Genomic DNA, 24,931 nt, shown 5'->3' on the forward strand with positions numbered 1-24,931 from the left:
TATAGAGAAGACGGGGTCTGACAGAGCAGATCCAGAGAGAGTGAGAAACGGGCACAAGAGAGACTGACTTTTTACCTCTCTTCCAGTGGATGACTTCCTGAGCAACACTTTTTTATTTTATCGGATTACAAAACCAGGATTTCTCCCTCCACTAAAGGTAACAACACTTTTATCTTTCTTCCCATTCCACAGACTTCAGACAGGTGCAGGCTCATCGTCACAGTGCTTAGTTTATGCTGATCTCATGTTACTTTAAATAGCTTTTGATTTATGGAAACTTAAGCTCTTTTGATTTACATTTTTCTGAGATTAGAGCTAATCCCTGCCTGCTTTATTTAAAGAAAGGCACACAATTTAGTCTTTATTGTGGCGATATGTTTACCTTCTGGGTGTAGGATGTAGGACACAATATTGAAGTTATTAATAGGTTTAGAATATGAGCGGGAGACTTGCAAGGTTTTTCTTCCCAAGAGGTTATTGAGTCCACTGTGTGTGGCGGATCCTGTTGTGTAATTCACAATAAAACTGATAACACAGATTGCAGTTATCCTCACACTCACCTGTTGTGGTGCCGGCTTCTTTAGACACCTGCACGCTGTTATAAATGCTCTCTGTTCTCCTTGACCTGGTGGCTGTTTTAAAAATAGAGCTGCAAAGATAATGGCCAAGGACTGTGTGACACTGGAGCTGAAAGGGCTTTTAATGCAGATATCCCTGCAGATAGACTTATCTGTTGGGTGGGGCACTTTGTGTTTCAAAGTTCAGCCGTGTGAAGGAAAGTGAAACAGTGGGATACAAAGTTACAAAGTGTAAGCAGGGATCATTAAAGGTTTTCTTCACTAGAATAAAAAAAAAAAGTGTTTCTCACTGACCTCTCACAGCCATACAGGTTTTTAGTTGTTCACTTAAATGTGTCTCCTAATATTTCTGCCTCCACCCCAAATAAATGGGGAGGAGGACACATTTTGAATTGAGCTCACAGCATTGAAAAGTACATTCAAATTATTCAAACTTGTTAAAAGCTGCCATAAAGACAATCCCCCCCGCCCCCCCCCCCCCAAACATTTTCAAAGGTTGGTTCTTATATTATTTTGTGCAATTAGGCATATTCAAGACCTATCTGGACACTGGGAAGAGATGGTGTAGAACATTTAGCACAACCCTGTCAGCTTCTTTGAATTGATAAGAAACGGGGAAAATAAAAACATTGCAAGATACCACAAGAGGTGAGGGAGATAATTTTTTCGGGAAATGTTGGGTTAACTGATCCTTTTTAATAAATGTATCTGAATATTGTCATAGTTTCCGCTCTGTGTTGCTCAAGTTCCTGCAAGGTTTAGGTTGTGAACATGGTCCTGAGACTGTGAAAGGGCAGTTCTAATTTGTGTGTGTGTGTGTGTGTGTGTGTGTGTGTGTGTGTGTGTGTGTGTGTGTGTGTGTGTGTGTGTGTGTGTGTGTGTGTGTGTGTGTGTGTGTGTGTGTGTGTGTGTGTGTGTGTGTGTGTGTGTGTGTGTGTGTGTGTGTGTGTGTGTGTGTGTGTGTGTGTGTGTGTGTGTGTGTGTGTGTGTGTGTGTGTGTGTGTGTGTGTGTGTGTGTGTGTGTGTGTGTGTGTGTGTGTGTGTGTGTCACCCTTGTTGAGGGTTCATCTGTCCCGTGGCTGCAGTGTGGGATCAGTAGCTCGGCTACAGCTGTCTGCAGCACTGATGGACCATATGGCAGGTTCTGTAGGTTTCATTAGACTGAAAGGAGCTGAGATTATCAACTCAACTCAAATGTGTCTTCAGCTGAGAACTGTACAATTATATTTGCTTATAAATTAATTAAGGCACATTTTAGTTGCTCTACATTAGGAACTGGGTTGCTCTGTTATTAGAAGTTGTTGATTAAGGTATGGTTAGCAGCCATCATTAGGAGCACTTGTGTTTTTTTGACAGTTTGACCTAAAGGCCTCAGCAGCAGCTCGTTCAGCAGACTGGTGGGTGTTTTATTGCACTGCTGCTCAGAGTCCGCCACAACAAAACACGTGTGTAAAGGAGGGGACCTGCCCATCCCATGCTGCCATATTCCCATTTGTGAGTGTGTGAGCGAGGTGTGTGTGACTAAAGGTCCAATCATGCAGAAAACAGGACAGCAAATATATTTTCCAGAGCTCTGCTATATGTGGAGGGTGTCCATTGTGCTGTGAGATCCGATTGTGTAATTAATGATGCTATTTATGTAAGCAGCAGGCCAACCCTTCGTCTTTGTCCTGCACCTCACGACTCACACACTCAGTAACCTGAGACCAATACACACACACACACACACACACACACACACACACATCCACACAAACAATCATACACATGGATGATTATTTGACCTTTATCTGGCCTGAGAGTGAGAGTTGTGGATTACTCGTGTACACACACGTACACACACGTACACACACACCCGGTCATTGAAGGTGTTGCACGTACAGTGGGGCAAAAAAGTATTTAGTCAGCCACCAATTGTGCAAGTTCTCCCACTTAAAAAGATGAGAGTCCTGTAATTTTCATCATAGGTACACTTCAACTATGAGAGACAGAATGGGGGGAAAGAATCCAGGAAATCACATTGTAGGATTTTTAATGAATTAATTGGTAAATTCCTCGGTAAAATAAGTATTTGGTCACCTACAAACAAACAAGATTTCTGGCCCTCACAGACCTGTAACTTCTTATTTAAGAGCCTCCTCTGTCCTGTAACTGTATTAATGGCACCTGTTTGAACTCGTTATCAGTATAAAAGACACCTGTCCACAACCTCAAACAGTCACACTCCAAACTCCAATATGGCCAAGACCAAAGAGCTGTCAAAGGACACCAGAAACAAAATTGTAGACCTGCACCAGGCTGGGAAGACTGAATCTGCAATAGGTAAGCAGCTTGGTGTGAAGAAATCAACTGTGGGAGCAATTATTAGAAAATGGAAGACATACAAGACCACTGATAATCTCCCTCGATCTGGGGCTCCACGCAAGATCTCACCCCGTGGGGTCAAAATGATCACAAGAACGGTGAGCAAAAATCCCAGAACCACACAGGGGGACCTAGTCAATGACCTGCAGAGAGCTGGGACCAAAGTAACCAAGGCTACCATCAGTAACACACTACGCCGCCAGGGACTCAAATCCTGCAGTGCCAGACGTGTCCCCCTGCTTAAGCCAGTACATGTCCAGGCCCGTCTGAAGTTTGCTAGAGAGCATTTAGATGATCCAGAAGAGGATTGGGAGAATGTCATATGGTCAGATGAAACCAAAATATAACTTGTTGTTAAAAACTCTACTAGATGTGTTTGGAGGAGAAAGAATGCTGAGTTGCATCCAAAGAACACCATACCTACTGTGAAACATGGGGGTGGAAACATCATGCTTTGGGGCTGTTTTTCTGCAAAGGGACCAGGACGACTGATCCGTGTAAAGGAAAGAATGAATGGGGCCATGTATCGTGAGATTTTGAGTGACAACCTCCTTCCATCAGCAAGGGCATTGAAGATGAAACGTGGCTGGGTCTTTCAGCATGACAATGATCCCAAACACACCGCCCGGACAACGAAGGAGTGGCTTCGTAAGAAGCATTTCAAGGTCCTGGAGTGGCCTAGCCAGTCTCCAGATCTCAACCCCATAGAAAATCTTTGGAGGGAGTTGAAAGTCTGTGTTGCCCAGCGACAGCCCCAAAACATCACTGCTCTAGAGGAGATCTGCATGGAGGAATGGGCCAAAATACCAGCAACAGTGTGTGAAAACGTTGTGAAGACTTACAGAAAACGTTTGACCTCTGTCATTGCCAACAAAGGGCATATAACAAAGTATTGAGATGAACTTTTGTTATTGACCAAATACTTATTTTCCACCATCATTTGCAAATAAATTCTTTAAAAATCAGACAATGTGATTTTCTGGATTTGTTTTTCTTCTCATTTTGTGTCTCATAGTTGAGGTATACCTAGGATGAAAATTACAGGCCTCTCTCGTCTTTTTAAGTGGGAGAACTTGCACAATTGGTGGCTGACTAAATACCTTTTTGCCCCACTGTATGTGTACCAACACTTGAAATTAAATAGTTTGGCAGTTAAATTCAGTGGAATACCTGTATTACTGACACGGTGGCCGAAGGGAAATGTACCTATTTGCATCAAATTCAAATAAAAAATCACGATCAGGTGACACAAATAGTGAAAGCACTTAATTCACACTTTCCATTTCTTAAATCACTCAATGTTTAGATTGTCTGAGTCACCAGCTAGGGCACAAGTGTGAGTCTATTAGCTTTTGTGAATTAATAAACAGACATGTACTGTATGTTTATGGTTTCCCTCTGCCTGCCTTGTTGCTGTGCCAGCATGACATTTGGATAAACTTTATTGTCCCTCAACTGGATGTGGGCTGTGTCTGTTCACTCAGACAATTTCCTTGAGTGTGACAGATTAGCTTTGACAACAGGACATTACTTTATTTCCGGTACTAAGATAGCATGCTAATATCATACAGCAACAACCCCCTCCCTCATTGTAATTGCACTGACAAGTCCCTCTTAGATAAAATACAAATAATAATAATTACAGGATTATAGTGCAGCTGGATTAACATGTAACAGTGCTGCACTTGAAGTACTGACAGTTCAAGTCGGACTTTATCCCAGCACTAGGAGAGGAAATAAAGAAAATGAGGGAACCACATGAAGGTCTGACAGTCCAAGAAGGTTGCTAAAGAACCTTTCACCTGCAGACCTGAAGTAATCCTATTGTATATCATTCAATTAGTTTAAATACCTCATCACATGCCTGTTTTCCAGCACTTTCTTGCTGAGTGTATTTTCATATTTAGCTGCTGTTTGTCTTGGAAGCTTGGAGGGAACATGAGAATAAATAAGCAGATGAACTCCTGGAATCATGTGGGTTTGCTGCCAGCTCTGCTTAAATGTATCTTCTGTGTGTGTTTGTGTTCAAACCGAGTTCATGTGCATCAGTGTGCATGTGAATTACGAAGCGGGAGGTTCACAGTGTGTTGGCAGCAGTCATACTCCAATTATGCTGCTCACAGTGTGAACCCTCCACCTCTCTTCCTGTGAAGCATTTGGAGTGTCTCTTGTTAGGAAAAGCGGGCCAACGTTCACGCACATTTTTCTTTTACCTTTTACCTTTATCAAAACATCTTTATATCCTATTTCCTGTCTGCTCTTTCTCCCAGATTCATCATGAAGCTCTTCCTGTTTTCGGTGGCGGCGCTGCTCCTGGTGGTGGCAGAGAGCTCTGCAGAAAGAATCCTGTCCAGAAGAACCAAGAGGGATCTGGCCAACCCGCTGCATGTTGGGGGCATCAGGGACCCTCATGGCTCCTACTGCGAGAGGAGGGGGGGCTGCTGCCCCGGCAGAGACGACATCTGCACCGTTCCCTACCTGGACACCATCTGCTACTGCGACCTGTTCTGCAACCGCACCATCTCCGACTGCTGCCCCGACTTCTGGGGACATTGTCTGGGCATTGAGCCGCCTTTCATAGGTGAGTAAGGGTGCACAAGCCAGCGTGCAAATGTTTGTATCAGTGAGTTGTTTGCAGATGTGTGTGGGCCTGTCGTTGATAGTTAGGCTCAGAGAGAGCAACACAGAAACCCACTGACAGACTCAGCAGCATGAAACCTAAAAATGAAATTACATACCTGCTTTTTTCAAATCACAAGAAAGAAACATGGTTCAAGTAATAATTTCGATTTAAGTCTTTATCTTTTAAAGAATAGGTAACACAATGGTGATTGAGCCCATGACCCGCTGATGAAAGCTCTTGTATTTGCAGTTTTACAGACAGTGTGTCTCTGGGCGACACTGTATCGATTATAAACTTCAATATCTGCTTATCACCATTTGTTCGATTGTAACTTTAAATTAAGAAATGTACAAACATGATTGGACAGGCCATATTTGTTAGGCCTGTATAACTTGTTTTTTCAAATAAATACATAATACAACTTGATGCTGAAATAAAATGTAAGTAAACAGATACATTCCTAAAACAACATTTCCCTGCTCTCAAAAAAAAAACTAAGATTATCGTTCTTTCAGCAAAGATTAAAATAACAATCTCCTCTCCACTTCCTGCTCCTATGTCCTCTTCTGGTCATTTTTTTTAACAGTCCCTTAGTAAAAAGGTTAAGATTTTAGCTAATTTAGTATTCTCTTTTCTTACTACTGTTGGATTCCCTACATTCCCTATAGCCTCCTCTCAGTGCAGAGGTGTAAAATGTGCCAGCGACAGCAGAGGCCTACCTGAGAACAGAGCAGGGAACAGTGGGCTTCTTATTAAGCCAGACAGAGGGGAGGAGGGGGTGGATGGAGGGATGAATGGAGGTCAGGAGAAAGAATGTGGGCTATGTGGCGGGAAGGAGGGACAGTGAGCGGAGGACCGGAGGCAGAGGGTTCGCCGCAGGTATGTGTTCCCCGGACGACAAAGTAGCAGGATCATGATCTGGGACACAAAAATTAATGCTTTTTTAACACACACACACACACACACACACACACACACACACACACACACACACACACACACACACACACACACACACACACACACACACACACACACACACACACACACACACACACACACACACACACACACACACACACACACACACACACACGTGCGTGCACACACACGCGCACACACAGTCTGGAGGAAAGCTATGGTACTTCAAAAGAAATGTAGCTAGATTTTTCTCATTATGTTGTAAAAGTTAGTTTCTAAGTATAATATTTGCTTACATAAAACAATGTCCCCATCACATCATAAAAAAGAGTCACGCTAACTTATTACATGAAACCACATACTTTAGTCCAACAGAATCCCCCTGATATAAAACCCTTCAATGCCAATGAGTAACTTGTCACACCGCTCTGCAGTAACTCAGTGCTGAGACAGCTGTGAGGGGGATGATGGGTAACAGAGGGCCTCACTCATAAATCACACAATCAGCTCTGGGCCTCACACAAGAGGAAAGGAAACCTGCACACATTGTAAATCTTCAGCCAGCTCATGCCTTAAATTCCACATAAAACTCACACTGACAGCATCTTCCACTGTAAATGCTTTAGGAAAAACCTCCCTGTGAGTTTGTCAACAAGTCAATATAGTTTTCACAAGTAAGCAATGTTTAAGTGTAATGGGTCAAAATAAATCAAAAGCACTGCTTATATTGTGTCACTGCAGAATTATAGCTGACAAATGTACAAAACATTTGTTGGTGTTTAATTATTAATGTACCAGACGAGATTTTCCCACTGGAGGTGGTGAGGTGGAGAATAATCAGTTTAAAGCGTGAAGAGGGCCCAGGAAGCCTGGGAAGGCAGCAGAAAAGCTAATGCCACATTCCTACACTAGATTACTGGAGCTCAGAGCTGCTTAGACTGCAAATATTCTGTGTGTACGCTCACATAGGAACACACAGGGAGTTATGATAACACTTTTTATTGTGCTTGCAAGTGAAGGCATCATATTGTATTATATTAGGTGTGCCTGCACCTCTGTCTCCCAGTTGTGTATTATCATAAATATTAAACTGTGACTCTTTGTCTCCTCTCAGGCACCTGCGAAAGAAATGGAAACACATTCTTTTCAGGGCAAACATACAGAGAGAACTGCAATTTATGGTATGTAAACTCCTTTTTCTCACTCTTTTAACCTATTTAATGCCCCATTTCTTAGCTTGGAAACTTCCTCTATGTTCACTTCATCTATATTCTCTGCACTACTTGTCATAAGACTTCATATGAACCATGAAATGCTTAAACTGAAAGATATATTCAAGCCCAATATGCCATGTTTTTATGGATGTGCTATAACAACAAATGTAGATCTCTTGGGCATCACATTTCTCCACATTTCTTACTGACGTTGAGTACTTGATATTCCTAAAACCTCTGGGATCTGGGGTAAAAAATTGGGTGGGTTTGCACACAGCATGTGTTTCTAATAATAAAGCCACTGGTGGGCGTAACATTCAGCTTTTCTATCTATATTTATGACAGGATCTTCATATCACACACACGTTGTCCCTTTCTACCTCCGTTTCCTCTACTGTCCCTCCTTGTTTACAACGGGATCATTCTTTATGAGTTGTTTTGACAGCAGGAAAAAGCACAGGTGTAAATTATACATTACTGATGGTTGGTTTACATTAACCATAGCTGGTGCTAGTATTGTGCGCTCTACTCTGTCAGACTGTTACTGTACGGACACTTGACAAGGACATAGCCATCATTTTTGTTATTTGTTACAGCTAGTGCTTTTCCTGCCTTGACAAGTTACAATGACTGTTTTGATATGACCTAGTGCAGTATGAGAGTTATGAGATAGACAATAAAGAAATTCACACTTAAAGTTAAGGAAACACGTGACTTTAGGTGGGTTTTAGGTGCTACCAAGAACAATATGTATTACATCAGTTGAGTAGGTTCTATTTCCGGTTTGTTGGTTTAGTTGTTAATTAGTTGTTTTTCATCAGCCAAGGAAAGCCGATGCAAACATTTATGTGGATTCACAAATTATTTTTCACTTAAGTTGACATTGCAAACATAGGGTATGGCCTCGGGGGAGGAGTTAGTCTTGTTTTCAAATTTACTAGATTATTTATTAAATGGCTAATGTTGGTAAAGCCTCTTTGTTATTATTATCCTAAAGCACTCATTGTTATGATCTTAAAAAATGAATACCAGCTCAGCAGTCTGTGTCTGTAACCGTATGTATAACTGAGAATACATAATAAAAAAACAGGAAACTGGAAAATAAAGATACACATCTGTGTATCTGTGCTGGATAATAAAACAAAGCCATGTATTCTTGTTTTCATCCTTTGTTTAGATCTCCTTGACAAGGTTGCATATTGTTTCCAGTCCAGCTTTGAATGTTATGACCCTCACATGATAAGAGTTTCTAAAAACAGTAGTTGAGATTAGCTCTCAGTGTCTTTTTTTATCTCCTTGGCCTTCTGCACGCTGAGGGCAACATGAGTCTGTTGTTATTTTTCTGAGAGGTATCGGCGGCAGTCAAGGAGAGGGAAAGCAGATCTTGAGAGACTAAAGGAAGGAGACAGATGAGGTCAAGTTAGTGAAGACAGGAGGAAGGGAAGTTAAATTCCTCACCTGTCCTCCACTGTGGTTTCTCACGTCTGTGTTATTTGATGTTCCTCAGAAACCCTGTGTACGTGCGTCCACATGTACACAAATGTTGTATACATCCTTATTATATTTATCCTAACATAACAAGAACACCCTGTGGCTGTGTGTCACGACAAGTCCCGAACCAGGCTGACCCCGCTGATCTGCACGTCCTCTGCTTAAAACCTCGCAGCTGTTTGACTGTAGAAGCTGCGCTGCGTCAATCTAAAAGGCCTGAAATATGACTTTTATCATGACGGCTCAATTAGATTCAACCTGAAGGGTCTGATGGTTGAGTCGATATGTGAAAAAGGCAGTTAATTGATGAATGGTGTGACAAGCTTTTCTACTTGAGGAAAGACTTGGGGAGGTTGGTCTAAAAATAACCTTGAGTTTCCCAGGTGACTGGAAAAAGCGTTTATGTGCTAACTCCCCCTTTCACCATTAACAAAAGAGTCTTACACAAACGCTCTCACATGTGTTTGTAAAGGCAACACACATGGATGCTTGAAAAATGGCACCACCGCTGTGGTGCAGAGGGACACACACACTCCCTTTTCCTGCTCCCACTCTCTATTTATTAATTTCCCAAATGTGCGTCCTCCCGGCTCGATCAGAGCTGCGGGGAGGAGGACAGCCAGGGCTTCCTCTCGGAGTCAAAAGGCCGCTCTCCCTCTTTCCCTTCCAAAGTCTCTCATTAGCAGAGTTCAAACTCCCACATGTTGTTATCTAATATCCTACATGTCTTGACAAACCACTGGCTTAAGCAAACTAGAAAGCCACATATCAAAGATATAGTCCATACAAATCTGCTCTTTGACAATCAGTAGCACAATATGTTATAACTTTTCGTTTTAAGTACTTCCTTGGCAGATTCAGTGCAAGAAAGCACAGAGAGACAAGCTGACTGAGCATGAAGTATTAAAGCAATGAAGATGCACTGTGATGCATGGCACTGTGTTAATGGGATCCCAAGCTGAGACTTTTTCATCCTGAAGACTCTTTATCTGTCCCAAGTGATCTGAAACGCGGCGCCTCCTGCTCACACACAACCCAGGACGAGCAACTATCTCCTGATTTGGCAGCAGCTCTACAGTCTGAGTGCACTTTGGTTTGGACAACTGCCAATGCCAGCTTGTTTTTAAGGGGTTGCGTAGTTCCTCAGATGAGGTAGACACATCATTTTTAAATGCACACAAACATGGCTCTGATTCCCCTGATCTGACAGGATTTGGCGAGGCAATGTACCGATTCAGGAAACCTTATTGTCTATGAAATATTGTTAAAAAAAAGTGTCTTGGATGCTCACAAACATCATCATAAAATAAACACACATGAAATGATTTCATAGAAATGTATTAAAACACAACATCATTTATTAAATAAATAAGAGTAGGTGTGCTTTATAAGTAATACCATTATATTTGGCCTCGTGGATATTGGATATTGCAGTTGGAACTTAGGAGTTTTGGTTAGTCCTCAGAGTTGGTCTTGGGCTGTTCCCCGATGGGAGTAGCTGGAGGACTGTGTAAAGGGTGTGTGAAGGGTCCTGAATGGAGTAGTTTGCATTTTATTTTAACTGCAGGACTGTAAATGTAAGTTTGTTGCGTTCTCGATACGTTTATTCTTTGGTTTCTGAGCCTCAAACAAACAAAAACAAACTCCAATCTGTGTACATGCATGATCTCAGGAGTGATTGGTGGTCTCTTTCTCTAAAAGACAGAGAATGTGAAAAATGGCCTCCCACTGTCCTCCGAGACATCATATTTCTTTTCTCAGGCGCACTCTGTCCCCCTGTGTCCATGAGTCTGTCATTATGCCTGGCTGTCCCAGTGTGTGTATCCTGTGCTATTACTGTGTGAATGTATTGTTGTATTTTACCCACTGGCGCTGAGCTGCATGTACAGTGTGTATTCCTGATGAAGGGAGAGAGAGGTTAAATGTCACTGTCTCTCTCCTCTAATCAAAACCATCAAAAGTGCTCGCTCTAAACTGTGCAAAAGTGTGTGTGAGTGCTGACAATTGTTTTGTTGATCGGTTCTCAGAGACCCAGCAGGGAGGAGTCCAGTTTGAGAGATGATACACACCCTGCGGGTTGCAGTGTGACTGAAGGGGAATTTGGTGTGTGTGTGTGTGTGTGTGTGTGTGTGTGTGTGTGTGTGTGTGTGTGTGTGTGTGTGTGTGTGTGTGTGTGTGTGTGTGTGTGTGTGTGTGTGTGTGTGTGTGTGTGTGTGTGTGTGTGTGTGTGTGTGTGTGTGTGTGTGTGTGTGTGTGTGTGTGTGTGTGTGTGTGTGTGTGTGTGTGTGTGTGTGTGTGTGTGTGATGATCCTCCCAGGCAGGTTCCCCTCTCTGTAAACATGCTGTCTAATGTACAGTAGACTTTATGGTTGGAAGTCTATACACGCCTGTTTGGGAAACACCCCTCATTCTTTCTCTCTCGCTACCAAACTCATTTATTATGATATCCCCCGAACGGCGGCTGACCTTGCAGCTGTTATTTATGGTGACTTAGAAACTTAAGCAGGTACAGAGAGGGTCCTGAGAACAAAAATATTTACAGTCAGACTACCAAAAAACATCTTTAAAATCTGCAGATTAACCAATCAGTCCCGACATTTAATAACGTTTCTTTATATTAAACGGCCAACGTTGAGATACAGAGAGTAGAAATACTGATAAAGGGCGTTGTGAGATTCATTTTATAATAATCTGACATTTTGGGAAGTATGCTTATTTGCTTCCTTGTTCAGAGTCAGATGAGAGGATTGATACTGCAGTGCTCTCAAATGAATATGTATAGGCAGCCATCAGCCAGTCAGCTTAGCATCAAGACTCAAACTAAATCCTGATTATTAAACACACAAGTTATGGTTACTTATAGCTAACAAAGAGATTAATTTATTTGTTATCTTTAAAGGTGCTTTCCTTTCCCCCAGTTTCAAGTTTTTATAATAAGATAAGCTAACGAGCTGTTGGTGGTTTTCATATTTGCTGTACAGGCAGAAAGTTGTCACACTACTCTTGTAAAAAAGAAAGGAACATCATTACAGAAGGTCTCCAGATTTAGTTTATGACATAAAGTAACATACTTTAGAGGAGAATGTAAAGTTTTAAAAGGACAGGACAATTTTATTGTTTTGATTTAGTAAAGGATGAAATATACAGGTTGAATGTCCTGTCAGAATGGAAAATCCATGATTACGGTTTTAAACAATGAATCAGACTGTTTGAATGGTTTAGCAACGGCCAATCATTAACTTTGAAGTATGAGCGGAAGGTGAACTGAAGGCATCGTGACTCATCTGTGGCAGCAAGCTGTGTGTCTGGATAAATTTTGTCAAGCACAATTTTGAAGTACATGTACTTAACTGAAGTGTTTCCATTTATGCTCCTCTGCATTTGAGAGAGAAATGTCAAACTGTTTACTACGCTTCAATTATTTCACCTGTTCATATTTTAGTTTGAAACATACAAGCTTATGATGCATTCTTATAGATGTATTACAATATCCCAATTGTATGTCCTTCTGAAAGGGTCAAACAGGACTTTCACTTTTAGAAGTCTGTAAATGGGTTTTTGTATTGGTAAAGGAATTTGATACTTTTCCAAAGCGCACACAGACACTTAAACACACACACAGTGACTCATCAAAAAGTACATAGTGCAAGTTATTTTGGAGCATCCCTAAAGAAAGATTCCTCGTCATCGTTAACATCCTGTTCTCTTATCCCCTCTGTCATCTTCTTCCTGGCTCCTTCTTTCCTTTCTTTGGATTTTGTGTCCCGCTGCCTTAAAAGGCTGAATGTTTCCTTTGCCCTCTCCCTCTGTTTTCTCACTCCCTCATTCCTTCTATTTCCATTTAATGTGACTGACGTCCTTTTCCCAATAATTGTCTTATTTAGGAATTCCTTTGAGCCCCTGCATATTTGTGTATGTCCCGAAAAGACTTTCTATTTTAGCTGTGACTTCACTGGATTTAGCATAAATAAATAAATACAACTATTATAATGCAATTACAGCGGTTAATGCCTTTTAGTGGACTCATGTCTTTGCCCTTCTGTCTCTCCTCTGTAGTACATGTGGGACCACGGGACGCTGGGAGTGTGACCAGAACGCCTGTCTGATGGACCAGGACATCATCTATTCTGTTAACAGAGGGAACTATGGGTAAATAAAACAAACGCAGCCTCACATAAACACACACATACTCATATTAGGGTTGGTGTTCTAACCCTAACCTTATTATATTTATTACAAACACATCCTCATTATATTTTGTACTTTCAGCTGGAAGGCAGGTAACTACAGTCAGCTCTACGGCATGACTCTGGACGAGGGTATCCGGTTCCGCCTGGGCACGCAGAGACCCTCCAGGACTATTATGAACATGAACGAAATCCAGGTACAGGACAGTCTTCTTCCTTGATACCAAGAAAATAAATACAGAAATAGAAACATGTGGGTGGTCAACGTCGTGAAGGCACAGGAATAAAACTAAGTTTTGATATGCATATTCTCTGCTCAAGTGCCCTTCAGCAAGTCATGGAAACCTTTCCATCCTCAGTGTTTTGGAGATGACTTTTGACCTCTGACCTGGCTCTTAAAAGGTGGCATGAGTGAACTTTTTTCCACGGAAGATGATCAAGTTACTTGTTGCTACTGGGTGTAACCTCTGTAACAGGGGGTTCCCCTTTAAATTCCTCTTATACAATATCTGCCACTATATCAAATATTAGATATGTGTTGTTGCATATTTTCAGTGTTGGTCAAAAGGAGGAGAGCAGGAAGTTGTTGCGACGTGTGAGAATGCAGAGAATTAGGGAATTGTTACAGTTTTCCCAGTTTTCACCTGCGTACTTCCTGTTGGTGATATGATGATATTATGATTTTGTGGTATGCACTTTTACAACATTTTACACCAAGGGGCCACTGATCAAAACGTTTCTCGCCTAATTACGGTGCTTTGTTGGTAAGTGATGGCGTCTCTGGCTGGAATCTCAGGCCTCTCTATTCCTCTCAGTCTTTGTTTACTTTTCAGCCAGACAGATTACATAAGACGGAACCAAAACATCACACAGAGAAGAAGATGGAGGAGATGGTGGCTGCCTTGAGAATAAAGCCAATCTTCTCTTTAGTCTACACCTCCATCCACCCCCTTCATCCATCCGTCCTCACTCCCCCGGCTAGTTCTCCCAACATTCCCCAACACTTCCACCATAAAAACATCACGTCCCCCCCCCCCCCCCCCCCTCCTTCCGCAGCCATCGTGTCCCTACCTGTGCAAGGAACCAGATCAGAGCCCATTCATAAATCTCTCTGTGGCTTTCTCCTCTCATGTCTGTCTGTAGGCTCAGGTGTAACAAATAGTGAATGCATGAAGGAATTAAGACATAGTTTTGCAGTCTTTTCCTCTCTTTCATCATGCCTTTCGGTCAGGTGTCTGTTATTTTGGACTTTAACCTTCCACAACTACAAATCTCCGTTCAGAAGCACATTCCTTAGTTATGTATCAGGTGCCCATTTGTGCTTTGAATACCTCCCTAGTAATCAGAGGAATGCTGCGCAGCCAGGCAGAGAGAGGGCGGCACAGTTATACAGTAGTGTGTGTGTCTGTTATCACCCATAACTCTGAGATTAAGACAGGATCCAACCACGAGTGGAGACTAATAGATCGAGTATGTTTGGCATCTGGGATGCACCTTCGAGTAAATATGCGTTATCAGGAAGATACTTGCACTCCATCACTGACTTATCATCCTAATTAGGATTTATCTCACAGTGGTATTGGTATTTTAAATAGAGATTGATGCCAAGAGTTCAGCTGGTACAAATGACTCATTGGATGAAACTATGCGGCCTCATGATTTCATGGAGAGGACGGGGATCAGAGGTTCCTGTTTCATCTACAGCGTCAGAGATTGACACTGGGCCAAATGGTCCTAATCGCTTGTGAATACATCCCTTCTACTGGAGGGTTGATTAGCAGGTTTACGTAATCTGTCTGTAATCCAAATTTGTTATACAAAGAGTCCACAAGTATTTCAATTGCAGTTGTTTTATGGTGGGCCAATAATAGCAACACAGTCCCACTGCTGCTGCTGCTCTGATCTGAGTTTTAAACAGCTGTTTCTTGTGTTTTACTCTAAATCCTGTTTTACATAATAGGCTGACACTCATGAATAATGGTTTACTCTAAATAGTAATGTTTCCTCAATCAATCAGTTCTGTCAGAGTGCAACCGTAATTAAGCTGTATTTACTTGACTCTGTTTTTCTTCCTGTCAGATGAACATGGATCCTGAGGCCGAGCGTCTTCCAAGCTACTTCAACTCAACAGAGAAGTGGCCCGGAAAGATTCACGAACCGCTGGACCAGGGAAACTGTGCTGCATCCTGGGCTTTCTCCACTGCAGGTAGAATAGCTTAAATGAAGGAAAAATGCAATGTTTATAAGATGCAGGAAAGACAAAAAATGGGACATTGGTTAAAAAAGAAATCCCTGAATACTAAGGTCTTGTTCCAAGCACTGTCATTTTACATACCATAAACATACTTACAGGAGGATACAACCATTATTCTTAGAATCATCCGTTTCAGTTTTTAAATAGTTTGTCAGTTTTTTGCATGACATGTTTTAATATTGTCCATCCTCTTCACTAGCTGTGGCATCAGACAGAATCTCTATCCAGTCCATGGGTCACATGACTCCTCAGCTGTCACCACAAAATCTCATTTCCTGTGACACGCGCAACCAGGGAGGCTGTGCGGGGGGACGCATCGACGGAGCCTGGTGGTACCTCCGGCGTAGAGGGTAAAGGTTTTATATAAATAGGAAACAAAAACGAAAAGCATCATACAATCTGTTGGGGGATTTCTGATGAGACAGTTCTAGAGATTTGGCTCAATCTTTCCATCCCTCCTCTTCTCTCACAGAGTGGTGACTGAGGACTGTTATCCGTATCAATCCCCACTGGAAGCCCCCGTGGAGGTGGGCCGCTGCATGATGCAGAGTCGCTCAGTGGGCCGGGGGAAGAGGCAGGCCACCCAGCGCTGCCCCAACACACACAACTACCACAACGACATCTACCAGTCCACACCGCCCTACAGGCTCTCATCCAATGTGAGCAGTGCACAAACACTAAACAGTACATATGTGATGCATACAGTCACACTGACTCCCCTCACACGCTCGTGTTAAACATACAGAGAAACACAACATATTTTTAATATCTCCAGTGAACATGCAGCTTTGGGATGTCCTCTTGCTACACTGGACTGTAATCTTTCACATGTGTTTATTACTGTATGTGTTTCTGCACATTTCCTCATGCATTCCTGACTGCGTTGAGAATGAACATGGGAATGAACATGATCAAATGCTCAACAGCACTCTTCAGTGAATCAGTGAAGGGCAAGGAGTTTCGTTTGTATGAAATATAATACAACATTTATTCAATTCTAAATGTAGTTACATCAGCTTAAAGTATACTGGATTTACTGGCCGGTGAGTGGATAAAAACTATTTACAGAATGCACTTTAGATATCCTTATTAATAATCATTATCTGTATTGCTGGAATTAGATTTCTGTGTTAACCTCCTTGTATCAGGTTACTTGGTTCTTTCTGCAGACCAGAGGGCATATTGAGGTCGAAGAAGCAAAAAAGAAACGGAGAAACAAGCTGCATATACATTTAAATGATATCTCCTAAAGCTTGAGACTTAAATACCTACATAACTATGAGCTCTAAATGGTTAATGTTAAAGGAAAAGTGTACAAAGTGTTTTGAGAAATGGATGTTTATCTAGCATTTCAAAAGCTAGATGATAGGGATCATACCTTTTTCAGTTTGAGACCCCAAAAGACAACATTTGGTATCTTCATAGCACTTACACTTACAAAAATAAAGCATGAATACAAACAGCCCTGCACACATTATCTAATTGGATGAACAGACAAGTGTAATGAGGAAGAAATCACATTTGAAAGCACTGTTATGCATTATATTCTGCCAACTAGTAACCCAATAAGAACGGGTCACGACCCATCTTGGGATCGCGACCCTCACTTCAGGAAAGACTATTCTAAATCAGATCTTCTAGTAGTCCCCTTCATGGAGAAAGCACCTCTGCCCTCCGTCTTTAGCACAAAGTATCATCTGACATCCTAAACTGTTTCCAGAAGCCGTCTCCGCATGCAGCTTCGTGCATCTTGTTTGAAATTCAAAGTTGACCACTGAGCTGCAGCCGGCCTGTGGTTTTATCGGCCAGCATCCATCTCCGTTAAATGACGGCTAATGCCTCTCCAAACCTTTAGTGCCTGTTGTTTTTGTCTCACGATGGCCTGTGAAGTCAATAAGCCAGGCATTAAGGCCTGGGGCCCTGCTGGACTCAATCTCGTTATCTGACTTTTAACATCCAGGGGGTTTGTTTTCCTCCTCTCCATTTCACTGACATGTAATGATCTGCTCTCTCTCTCTCTCGCTCTCTCTCGCTCTCTCTCTCTCTCTCTCTCTCTCTCTCTCTCTCTCTCTCTCTCTCTCTCTCTCTCTCTCTCTCTCTGCCTACAACATTTTCTTCTATCGTCTCTCTTAGGAAAAGGAGATCATGAAGGAGATTATGGATAATGGCCCCGTGCAAGGTAAGGCACACTTGAAACCAATGTTTTAGCATGAACATGTGCTCCTCTGTGTGTTACATGTTAAAGTTAAAAACAACACAACACTCTCAAGAGACTCACAAATAAAAACACGTGCACCATGAAGCCTCGTGTTCGGTATCTGACTTGGGTGATGTCAGGGTTGACCTTGTCATCCTGATGGTTTTGTCCCAGGTTTCCACTTTGACCCCCATTCACCTGGTCAGAGATGAGAGGCCTTCATGTCAGTGTGGTTAAAATTACCTTCATTTACTAGCCCGCCTCAGAGTGTGTGTGTGTGTGTGTGTGTGTGTGTGTGTGTGTGTGTGTGTGTGTGTGTGTGTGTGTGTGTGTGTGTGTGTGTGTGTGTGTGTGTGTGTGTGTGTGTGTGTGTGTGTGTGTGTGTGTGTGTGTGTGTGCGCGCGCACAGTGTGTGTGCGCGCACAGTGTGTGTGCGCGCACAGTGTGTGTGTGTGTGTGCGCGCACAGTGTGTGTGTGTGTGTGCGCGCACAGTGTGTGCGCACAGTGTGTGAGTGAGGAGGTCTACACACTGTTTTCAGACAGAGAACACTGGATTTGGGGCAGGTAACCCTCGATAAAGTGAATTTCTTTAGCATCCCGAGAATGTTTTTCCAGTGAGCTGGAATAAGAAAAGAAAATTACTCACGACTCCACACACACACACACACACACACACACACACACACACACACACACACACACACACACACACACACACACACACACACACACACACACACACACACACACACACATATTCAGGGGTGACATTGGAATTTGTTTGTTTAAATTAAATCCTTACTTTTAGATTATTTGCTGTTTGAATAATATATGTATCACTCCGTCACAAGAGATTTTCATCAGCTGAAAACAAATATTATGTGTGTGCTTGTGAGTGTTATATCCTTCTGTTAATTCACCATAGTTGTTTGTTCTTGCAGCTATTATGGAGGTCCACGAGGATTTCTTTGTCTATAAGAGTGGGATCTACAAACACACTGACGTCAGCTTCACCAAACCTCCACAATACCGCAAACACGGCACACACTCGATCAGAATCACCGGGTAAGTTGCCAGCATACAGTAACAGTTCAAACAGTTTTAAGTGTTGTTGCCACTGTTCTGTGAACCAACAGTCTATTAGTCATGGCATAACCGTAAGTGGACATTTTGCTCCGTGCACAAACACGATAAGACTCAATATAAACTTCTTTGAGGTTGTGCTTATATTTTGTGCCTTTTGATGATAAAAGGTTTTATTCAGTGGGAGTTATTGAAAGGAAAACCATGGGCAATGTTACACAAGTAGTGAATGGGGTGCGGAGAAAAACATCAGCTTTCCTTCCTCTCGATCCAAGTCTGCTTGTTTCCTTGTTGCTACATGTTCCACAGATGCGGTTTCATCAGAAAAAGTGTTTATTAAGGATGAATCGGGTTTTAATCTGCCCAAATCTTATCTTCACCTGCACGTGTTGCACACTGCCGAGAATTTACGTGACAATAAGCTTCCCTCCCCGTCTGTTGCTCTTGGAGACACACCTTGGCTCCACTCCTCTGTCTGGCCCAGACGAGCGCCTCCACCTCCCCCCTTTCTCCTCTATCTAGAAACTACGGCAACCACAAATATGCAGACGGGCAGACGGCTGACACACCTGGATTACCTACCCCCACCCATCCGCCTCTTGTTATTCCCCCTCGCTTTCCTGCCCCGTCTCTTTGGTGTCTCCCTCATCACTCCTCAGCTGGCCATCACACTCACTCTTCCTCCTCCTTCTCTCCTCTCCTCGCCCAAGCCAAAACACTCTTATTATCATTTATCTGCACACGGACAGGTAGTGGTTTGCTGCTGTTTAGGTGTGTTTTTCGGAGGGCAGTGGGAGGTGTTTGACCTGTAAAAAGTCAGACACATCGTTCAAACATGTTAAATATTTGACAGGGCTTTTCTCTGCGCGTCCAGCTGGTGTTAAAGTGTGTCTGTCTTGACAATGATAGGTTGCCGCTCGCTCACTATTCTCACTTTCCAAATTAGGAAAATTAGCATTTACCTCGTAATGGTTGCGGAAGAATGTATTGAATGTTTGGAAGCATTTGACTTTACTGTAGAACCTCAGCATCTGAGCTTTTCCATCAACATCATTTTCTCCAGGAATGACTTCACAGCGCTATGATAAAAGCAGTCTCTCTACTTTGATCTGATTGGCCTTTGGTGAAGACCCGTTTACAAGCAGCTTTTGATGTCCCTTTTGATGTGCGTGTATATTTGATGACATTTCATTTCATGCTGCATATGGCCTGTATAGGCATGTGTATGATAAAACCATCAGCCTCCAACCTGTACTTAACTTGTTTTTAAGTGTCTTCTTGAAAGATGCACATGTATGTAAGACTTCGCTCTGTGGACAGTAATTACATCTATCAGCCTGTTTGTCATAAACTCTGGAGGTATGCAGGGTATTCACAGTTTTCCTGAATGACTTCTGCTCGTTGGTTCCATACTGACGCGGTCCTCACCACTGACTGGGCCACTGGATGTGGATGTACCAGCGACATGGGTTTAGGGATGGATGGAGCGAAACGGAGAGTGAGGGGTCATGGTGGTTTGGGCTCCAACCTGCCAGCCACAGGCATCAGTGTGTTTTCATAGGCCAAATCCCATAGCGATGCGTTCTTTTAAGCCCAGGGCCTGGGAAAGTTTGTGGAAAAAGCATTGAGGTCCACTGTGGTGGAAAGGGCATTGTCTGGGCCGCTGATCCTCACTGCATCGGACAGAGAGCGGGGGATCAATCCTCGGAGAAGGGGTCAGGGGTGGGTCGAGGGGCGTTGGTGAAGGGCGGGGCATGTGGGCACAGCGGTATGCCCATCATTGTCCCGGAGTTAGCAAGTGAGCCGATTGGAGGCCAGATAAGAGATCAGCAGTGGTCCGACTCTGTCTGCCTCGGTCCATGCCAACAAATATGCAGCAAGGCAGGCATGCATGTGGGATCACACACACATATACAGGTGTGAATGCTCCCTTTCTCACACACACCGATCCCATCCTTTCTCCCGACGGTTTTCTGATTGTATTGGGCTTCTGTTGTTTACCCAGCTGTCTTTTATTGTGTCTGCTCCTGCTCTGTGTGACTTCTGACATGTGCTAATAAAGATGGTCGCTGATAGAGGGTTGGCACTATCTGCCAGTGTTGTGATGGCAGGCTTCTGAGTTTGGCAGAGTCTGATCAGAGCCACTCTTATTTCCCAGCATTCCTCTCCCTTCTAAAAAATAACAAGCGATTGGGCACTGGGAGTCTCTTGGGAAACGAAAGGCCTAGAGTGCAAAAACAGGATGGGAATTGGCTTTGAGAGACTGTTTTGATCATGACGAGCAGAAGCGGCGGGCGTCTACAGTAAAAGTTGGCAGTGGCAAGGCTAAGACCAAAGTGCAGGGCGTGATGGGAATTTATGGGCATTGGTCAAGGTGCCTGAGAACAAAGCTGCTGGAGAGGATGGAGGGTAAAGATAGGCCTCTAAGTTAAGATATGCACATGTATATTTGTGTGTTTTTTGTCCTTCGTCGTTTTCTGCTCTCTGTGCTGGGATAAAGGTGTGCACTTCCTCATGAGCTTCCCTCTCCTTCCCGTTTCATACAGAAAGGAAGGAAAAGGGGAATTCCATGTTCATTGGATTGGAATGATGTGGGAGTGCAACTAGGCGGTGTCCAGATATATATACTCTGTTTTCAGGATGTTGTTAACAAGATGAAAGACTTTTTCCCCCACTTGAACACTACTTATGTCTCTTCCTGCCTTTCTTTATCAATAATGTCAAGCCTGTTCTTCTAGGGAGACACATTCCTTTGAAGTGTTTACTTTGACACGTTTTCTTCCATAATTCAAAAATAGCTTCCCAACTCTGATTCCGCTGTTTTGACATTTGACTATTTTTGTTTTCCTGTTGTTTGACTCCAATGCATGTTGAGTAACCTTCTTCTCTGCTTCCTGAACCAGGTGGGGAGAGGAGAGAAACTATGATGGGTTATCAAAAAAATACTGGGTAAGTAATTTCAGTGTGTAAAACAAACCGAAAACCCTTTGCTCAAACATTGTGCTTTTTTTAATGATTAAAGAAATACATTTAATGAAGGTGTTTCTGCTTTTTGCCTTATGTTCATGATTATAACCAGATACTGTACATGCATTCTCAAATCAGAATCTGTATCATCTGTACTAAGTTGCATACAATTTCCTCTTCAGATTGCTGCCAACTCCTGGGGAAAGAACTGGGGAGAGAACGGCTTCTTCCGTATCGCCCGTGGGGACAATGAGTGTGAGATTGAAACGTTTGTGATCGGTGTGTGGGGAAGGATCACGATGGAGGACATGCACAAACATCATCACCAACATCGTCGCCGACACATTTAGAGACACAGCAGAAGCTAAAACCCCACAGAGAACTTTGTTTTGAATCCAACATATAGATGTGTTTTACCCCAGACGAGAACCAGACAAAGAGTCTCAGAACTTCAGCACATCCCGTACCTGTCAAAATGGCTGGGACAGACACAAAATTAACCCCAGAGCCCCTGAAACCCTCTCTTTTTATACCTTACATCACTCTGGGGGTCAATACACCCCCTTGTCTACTCCATATTTACCCTATAAAGAGAATAACCCTCCCCTCTCCCTGTAACTCAAGGTTTTTGGCACAAAAAGTAACAAAGATAAACTCAACTAAGCTAAAGCTCTTAAAAATAACCTTACAACCTCAGGTACCAATGATCCAAAGACCCACTTCCCAGAATCCTTAGTGTAACATCAAACCATGCTTATGTCAAAGTTTGGCGATGACAGGAGAAGAAGCTTAATCTTATTCCTCTTTGTTCTTCTTTGTCAACATAACCCTTTAGTCTTTTCTTAATCTAGGATCTAGTCAGACTCAATTTTCAGAGGGACGGTTTGGAAAAGAAGAAATCTGAGAGCCAGATTATCAGACTTCAGAGAGACACACCCAGCAAAGTGTGTAACATGATAATGTAATATAGTTGACCTTACTGACATTAAGCTGTCAGCTATACAGACGCACAGCGTGGCTGATTCCCCCGCTTTTAGAGAGGACGCTTGTATGGAGTTTGTAGACGCAAGCGTTAGACTTTCTCACACATTCCAGTAAAAACGTAAAATCTAAAACTGAAAACAGAAGATTTGATGTGGAGTATAATATTACAAAAACTCAGATTTTGTATTTTCTGAAGATACAGAGCCACAGACTATGACCTGCCATTAACATGAGTCCCAACACCACCAGTGAATCAGGCTTAATCTTCACCCTTCTTCTACATATATTTATACAGTGTTCATGCACAAAGTAAAATGTGTATAATTTTGCTGCAGGTGAAATAAATATTTTGTAGTTCAAAGAGTCACAATTAACAATGAAATGTAAAAAAGAAAAAAAGCCATGCTGCCATTCTTGACTCCCAAATCTCATTAAAAGTATGAAATTGATGCGTAAAGTGGGTAGAAAGATTTTATTGCCTTAAAAACTGAGTTGTTTTGACCACTGCAAAGAAAGAAAGTTTGTGTATAGTAGTCTTAAATTGCTCCATTCTGTGTACACTGTTACAAATTGAGCAAACAAGTTATTTTTTTGTAGCTGTTATATTGTGAAGTTTTATTTTACTACGTGTTTTCCGATGTACTGTATGTAGTGACTTTCATAGAACACACTCATCACTCACTCTGTTGCTTTTCTGCTACTGCATAATGAGGAGGGGGAGGATGGGGGGGGGGATACTGCTGCTGCTGCTGAGGGCCACTGCTAAAAGTCGCTGCAGAATCTGTAGTTTTAAATGTAATAAAACCCCTTTTTTAATAAGGGCAGAAACACCTTAATAAGACATTACGTTTGCAAATGAGCTGTTTGGCTTAATGTCATAACATGTTCAAACTTATCAAATGTGTGCCTCAGCCCTTTATGATCTTTTTCATATCTTTTTGGAGCAAAGCCTCACTTGGGAAAAATAAATCATGGTGTATTATTACCCATTACCTTAGATAACATCCCGGTGCACTTCAGCTGGAACTTCAAAAGCCTTTTTCATTTCTTTACCATCACGTCTTGTGATCTTAAAGGTCCCTTTATCCCTCTCCTTCAGGCGTGATGAGCAGATAGGCATAAAAGCAAAGAGAACTGCCTGGATGGACAGGCAATGTGCAATGTGGGGGAGAGATAAGCAGCTATGCAAGTTTCTCATGCAGCGTCCTGGATCTTTGTTTTCATTCGTAAGTAAGTGAAGACACGGGAAGATGGCAAGCAGCTTGTTAACACGCAATAGACCACAGATTTATAATAAATGACAACAAGGATGTATTCGAATCCGAGACATGATTTTGTCAGTGTCCATTTATTTTGCTTATAGTATGTTGGATTAACGGCCTTTACGGTTCATGTTACCTTGGAACTAAATGCTATATATGACACTTGATTATGTAGAAGAGGGGTTAAAAGAAAACAACCTCTGATATTTAAGTATACTCTCAAGTAAATGTTCATGAACAATACGTGCCACATTCATTTAGATTATTTGAATTTCAGATGGGACCAATACTTTATCTTTATTACAAAAGGTGATCTGCAAAACCCAAATATATATTCCATAGCGACTTAACTAACATTCAGCAGCAGTTTTCTCCAACATCACAACCTCTCCTCCAAAACAAACAAACCGGGAGCTGCAGCAGACATCCACTCAGAAGTTGTGTATTTTATGTAAAATGAACCACTCCATATTCAGTGATGTGTAGACTTTATTTATGACCAGATGTGTAAATTATATACTTTTATTCCTCGTTTGCCTGTGCAATGTTTTATTATCTTCCTGTCTCTTGTATTGTGTGCACTAAATGCAATACCACATTAGTGTTCACCTGTTCGGCACAATAAAGTCTTTCCCAAACGTAGTCTCATGGTGTCACGCCTATTGTCTCATTGAAGTATTTAAACAGGGGGATATGATCGGGGGGAAACGCAGTATAAAGCTCACAATCGGTTAAATGGTTAAGAAGGAGTGATTTTCAGGAACATTAGGGATCAGGGAGTCACAATGGGAGGGACTGGGTGTGG

At 42.3% G+C, this 24,931-nt stretch overlaps 1 protein-coding gene across 1 annotated transcript; it reads left to right on the forward strand.

Moving 5' to 3' along the window:
- Positions 1–24,768, forward strand: tinagl1 (tubulointerstitial nephritis antigen-like 1). Its single transcript, XM_079655895.1, has 12 exons — positions 1–157; positions 5,213–5,523; positions 7,601–7,667; positions 13,248–13,340; positions 13,461–13,575; positions 15,458–15,584; positions 15,832–15,982; positions 16,105–16,291; positions 17,766–17,811; positions 18,772–18,895; positions 21,817–21,862; positions 22,063–24,768. Exons 2-12 carry the CDS (start codon positions 5,220–5,222, stop codon positions 22,228–22,230), a joined length of 1,428 nt encoding a protein of 475 aa, XP_079512021.1. The 5' UTR covers positions 1–157; positions 5,213–5,219; the 3' UTR covers positions 22,231–24,768.
- The last annotated feature ends 163 nt before the right edge of the window (positions 24,769–24,931 follow it).

The sequence above is a fragment of the Notothenia rossii genome (assembly GCF_949606895.1).
Source record: "Notothenia rossii genome assembly, chromosome: 10".
Taxonomy (NCBI): Eukaryota; Metazoa; Chordata; class Actinopteri; order Perciformes; family Nototheniidae; genus Notothenia; species Notothenia rossii.

Excerpts from the sequence above, each read along its gene's own strand:
- tinagl1 (XM_079655895.1), top strand. The coding sequence starts at position 5,220 with ATGAAGCTCTTCCTGTTTTCGGTGGCGGCGCTGCTCCTGGTGGTGGCA. Across the intron at positions 15,585-15,831 it reads CTGGGCTTTCTCCACTGCAG|CTGTGGCATCAGACAGAATC; the intron begins GTAGAATAGCTT and ends CCTCTTCACTAG. Across the intron at positions 17,812-18,771 it reads GGATAATGGCCCCGTGCAAG|CTATTATGGAGGTCCACGAG; the intron begins GTAAGGCACACT and ends TTGTTCTTGCAG.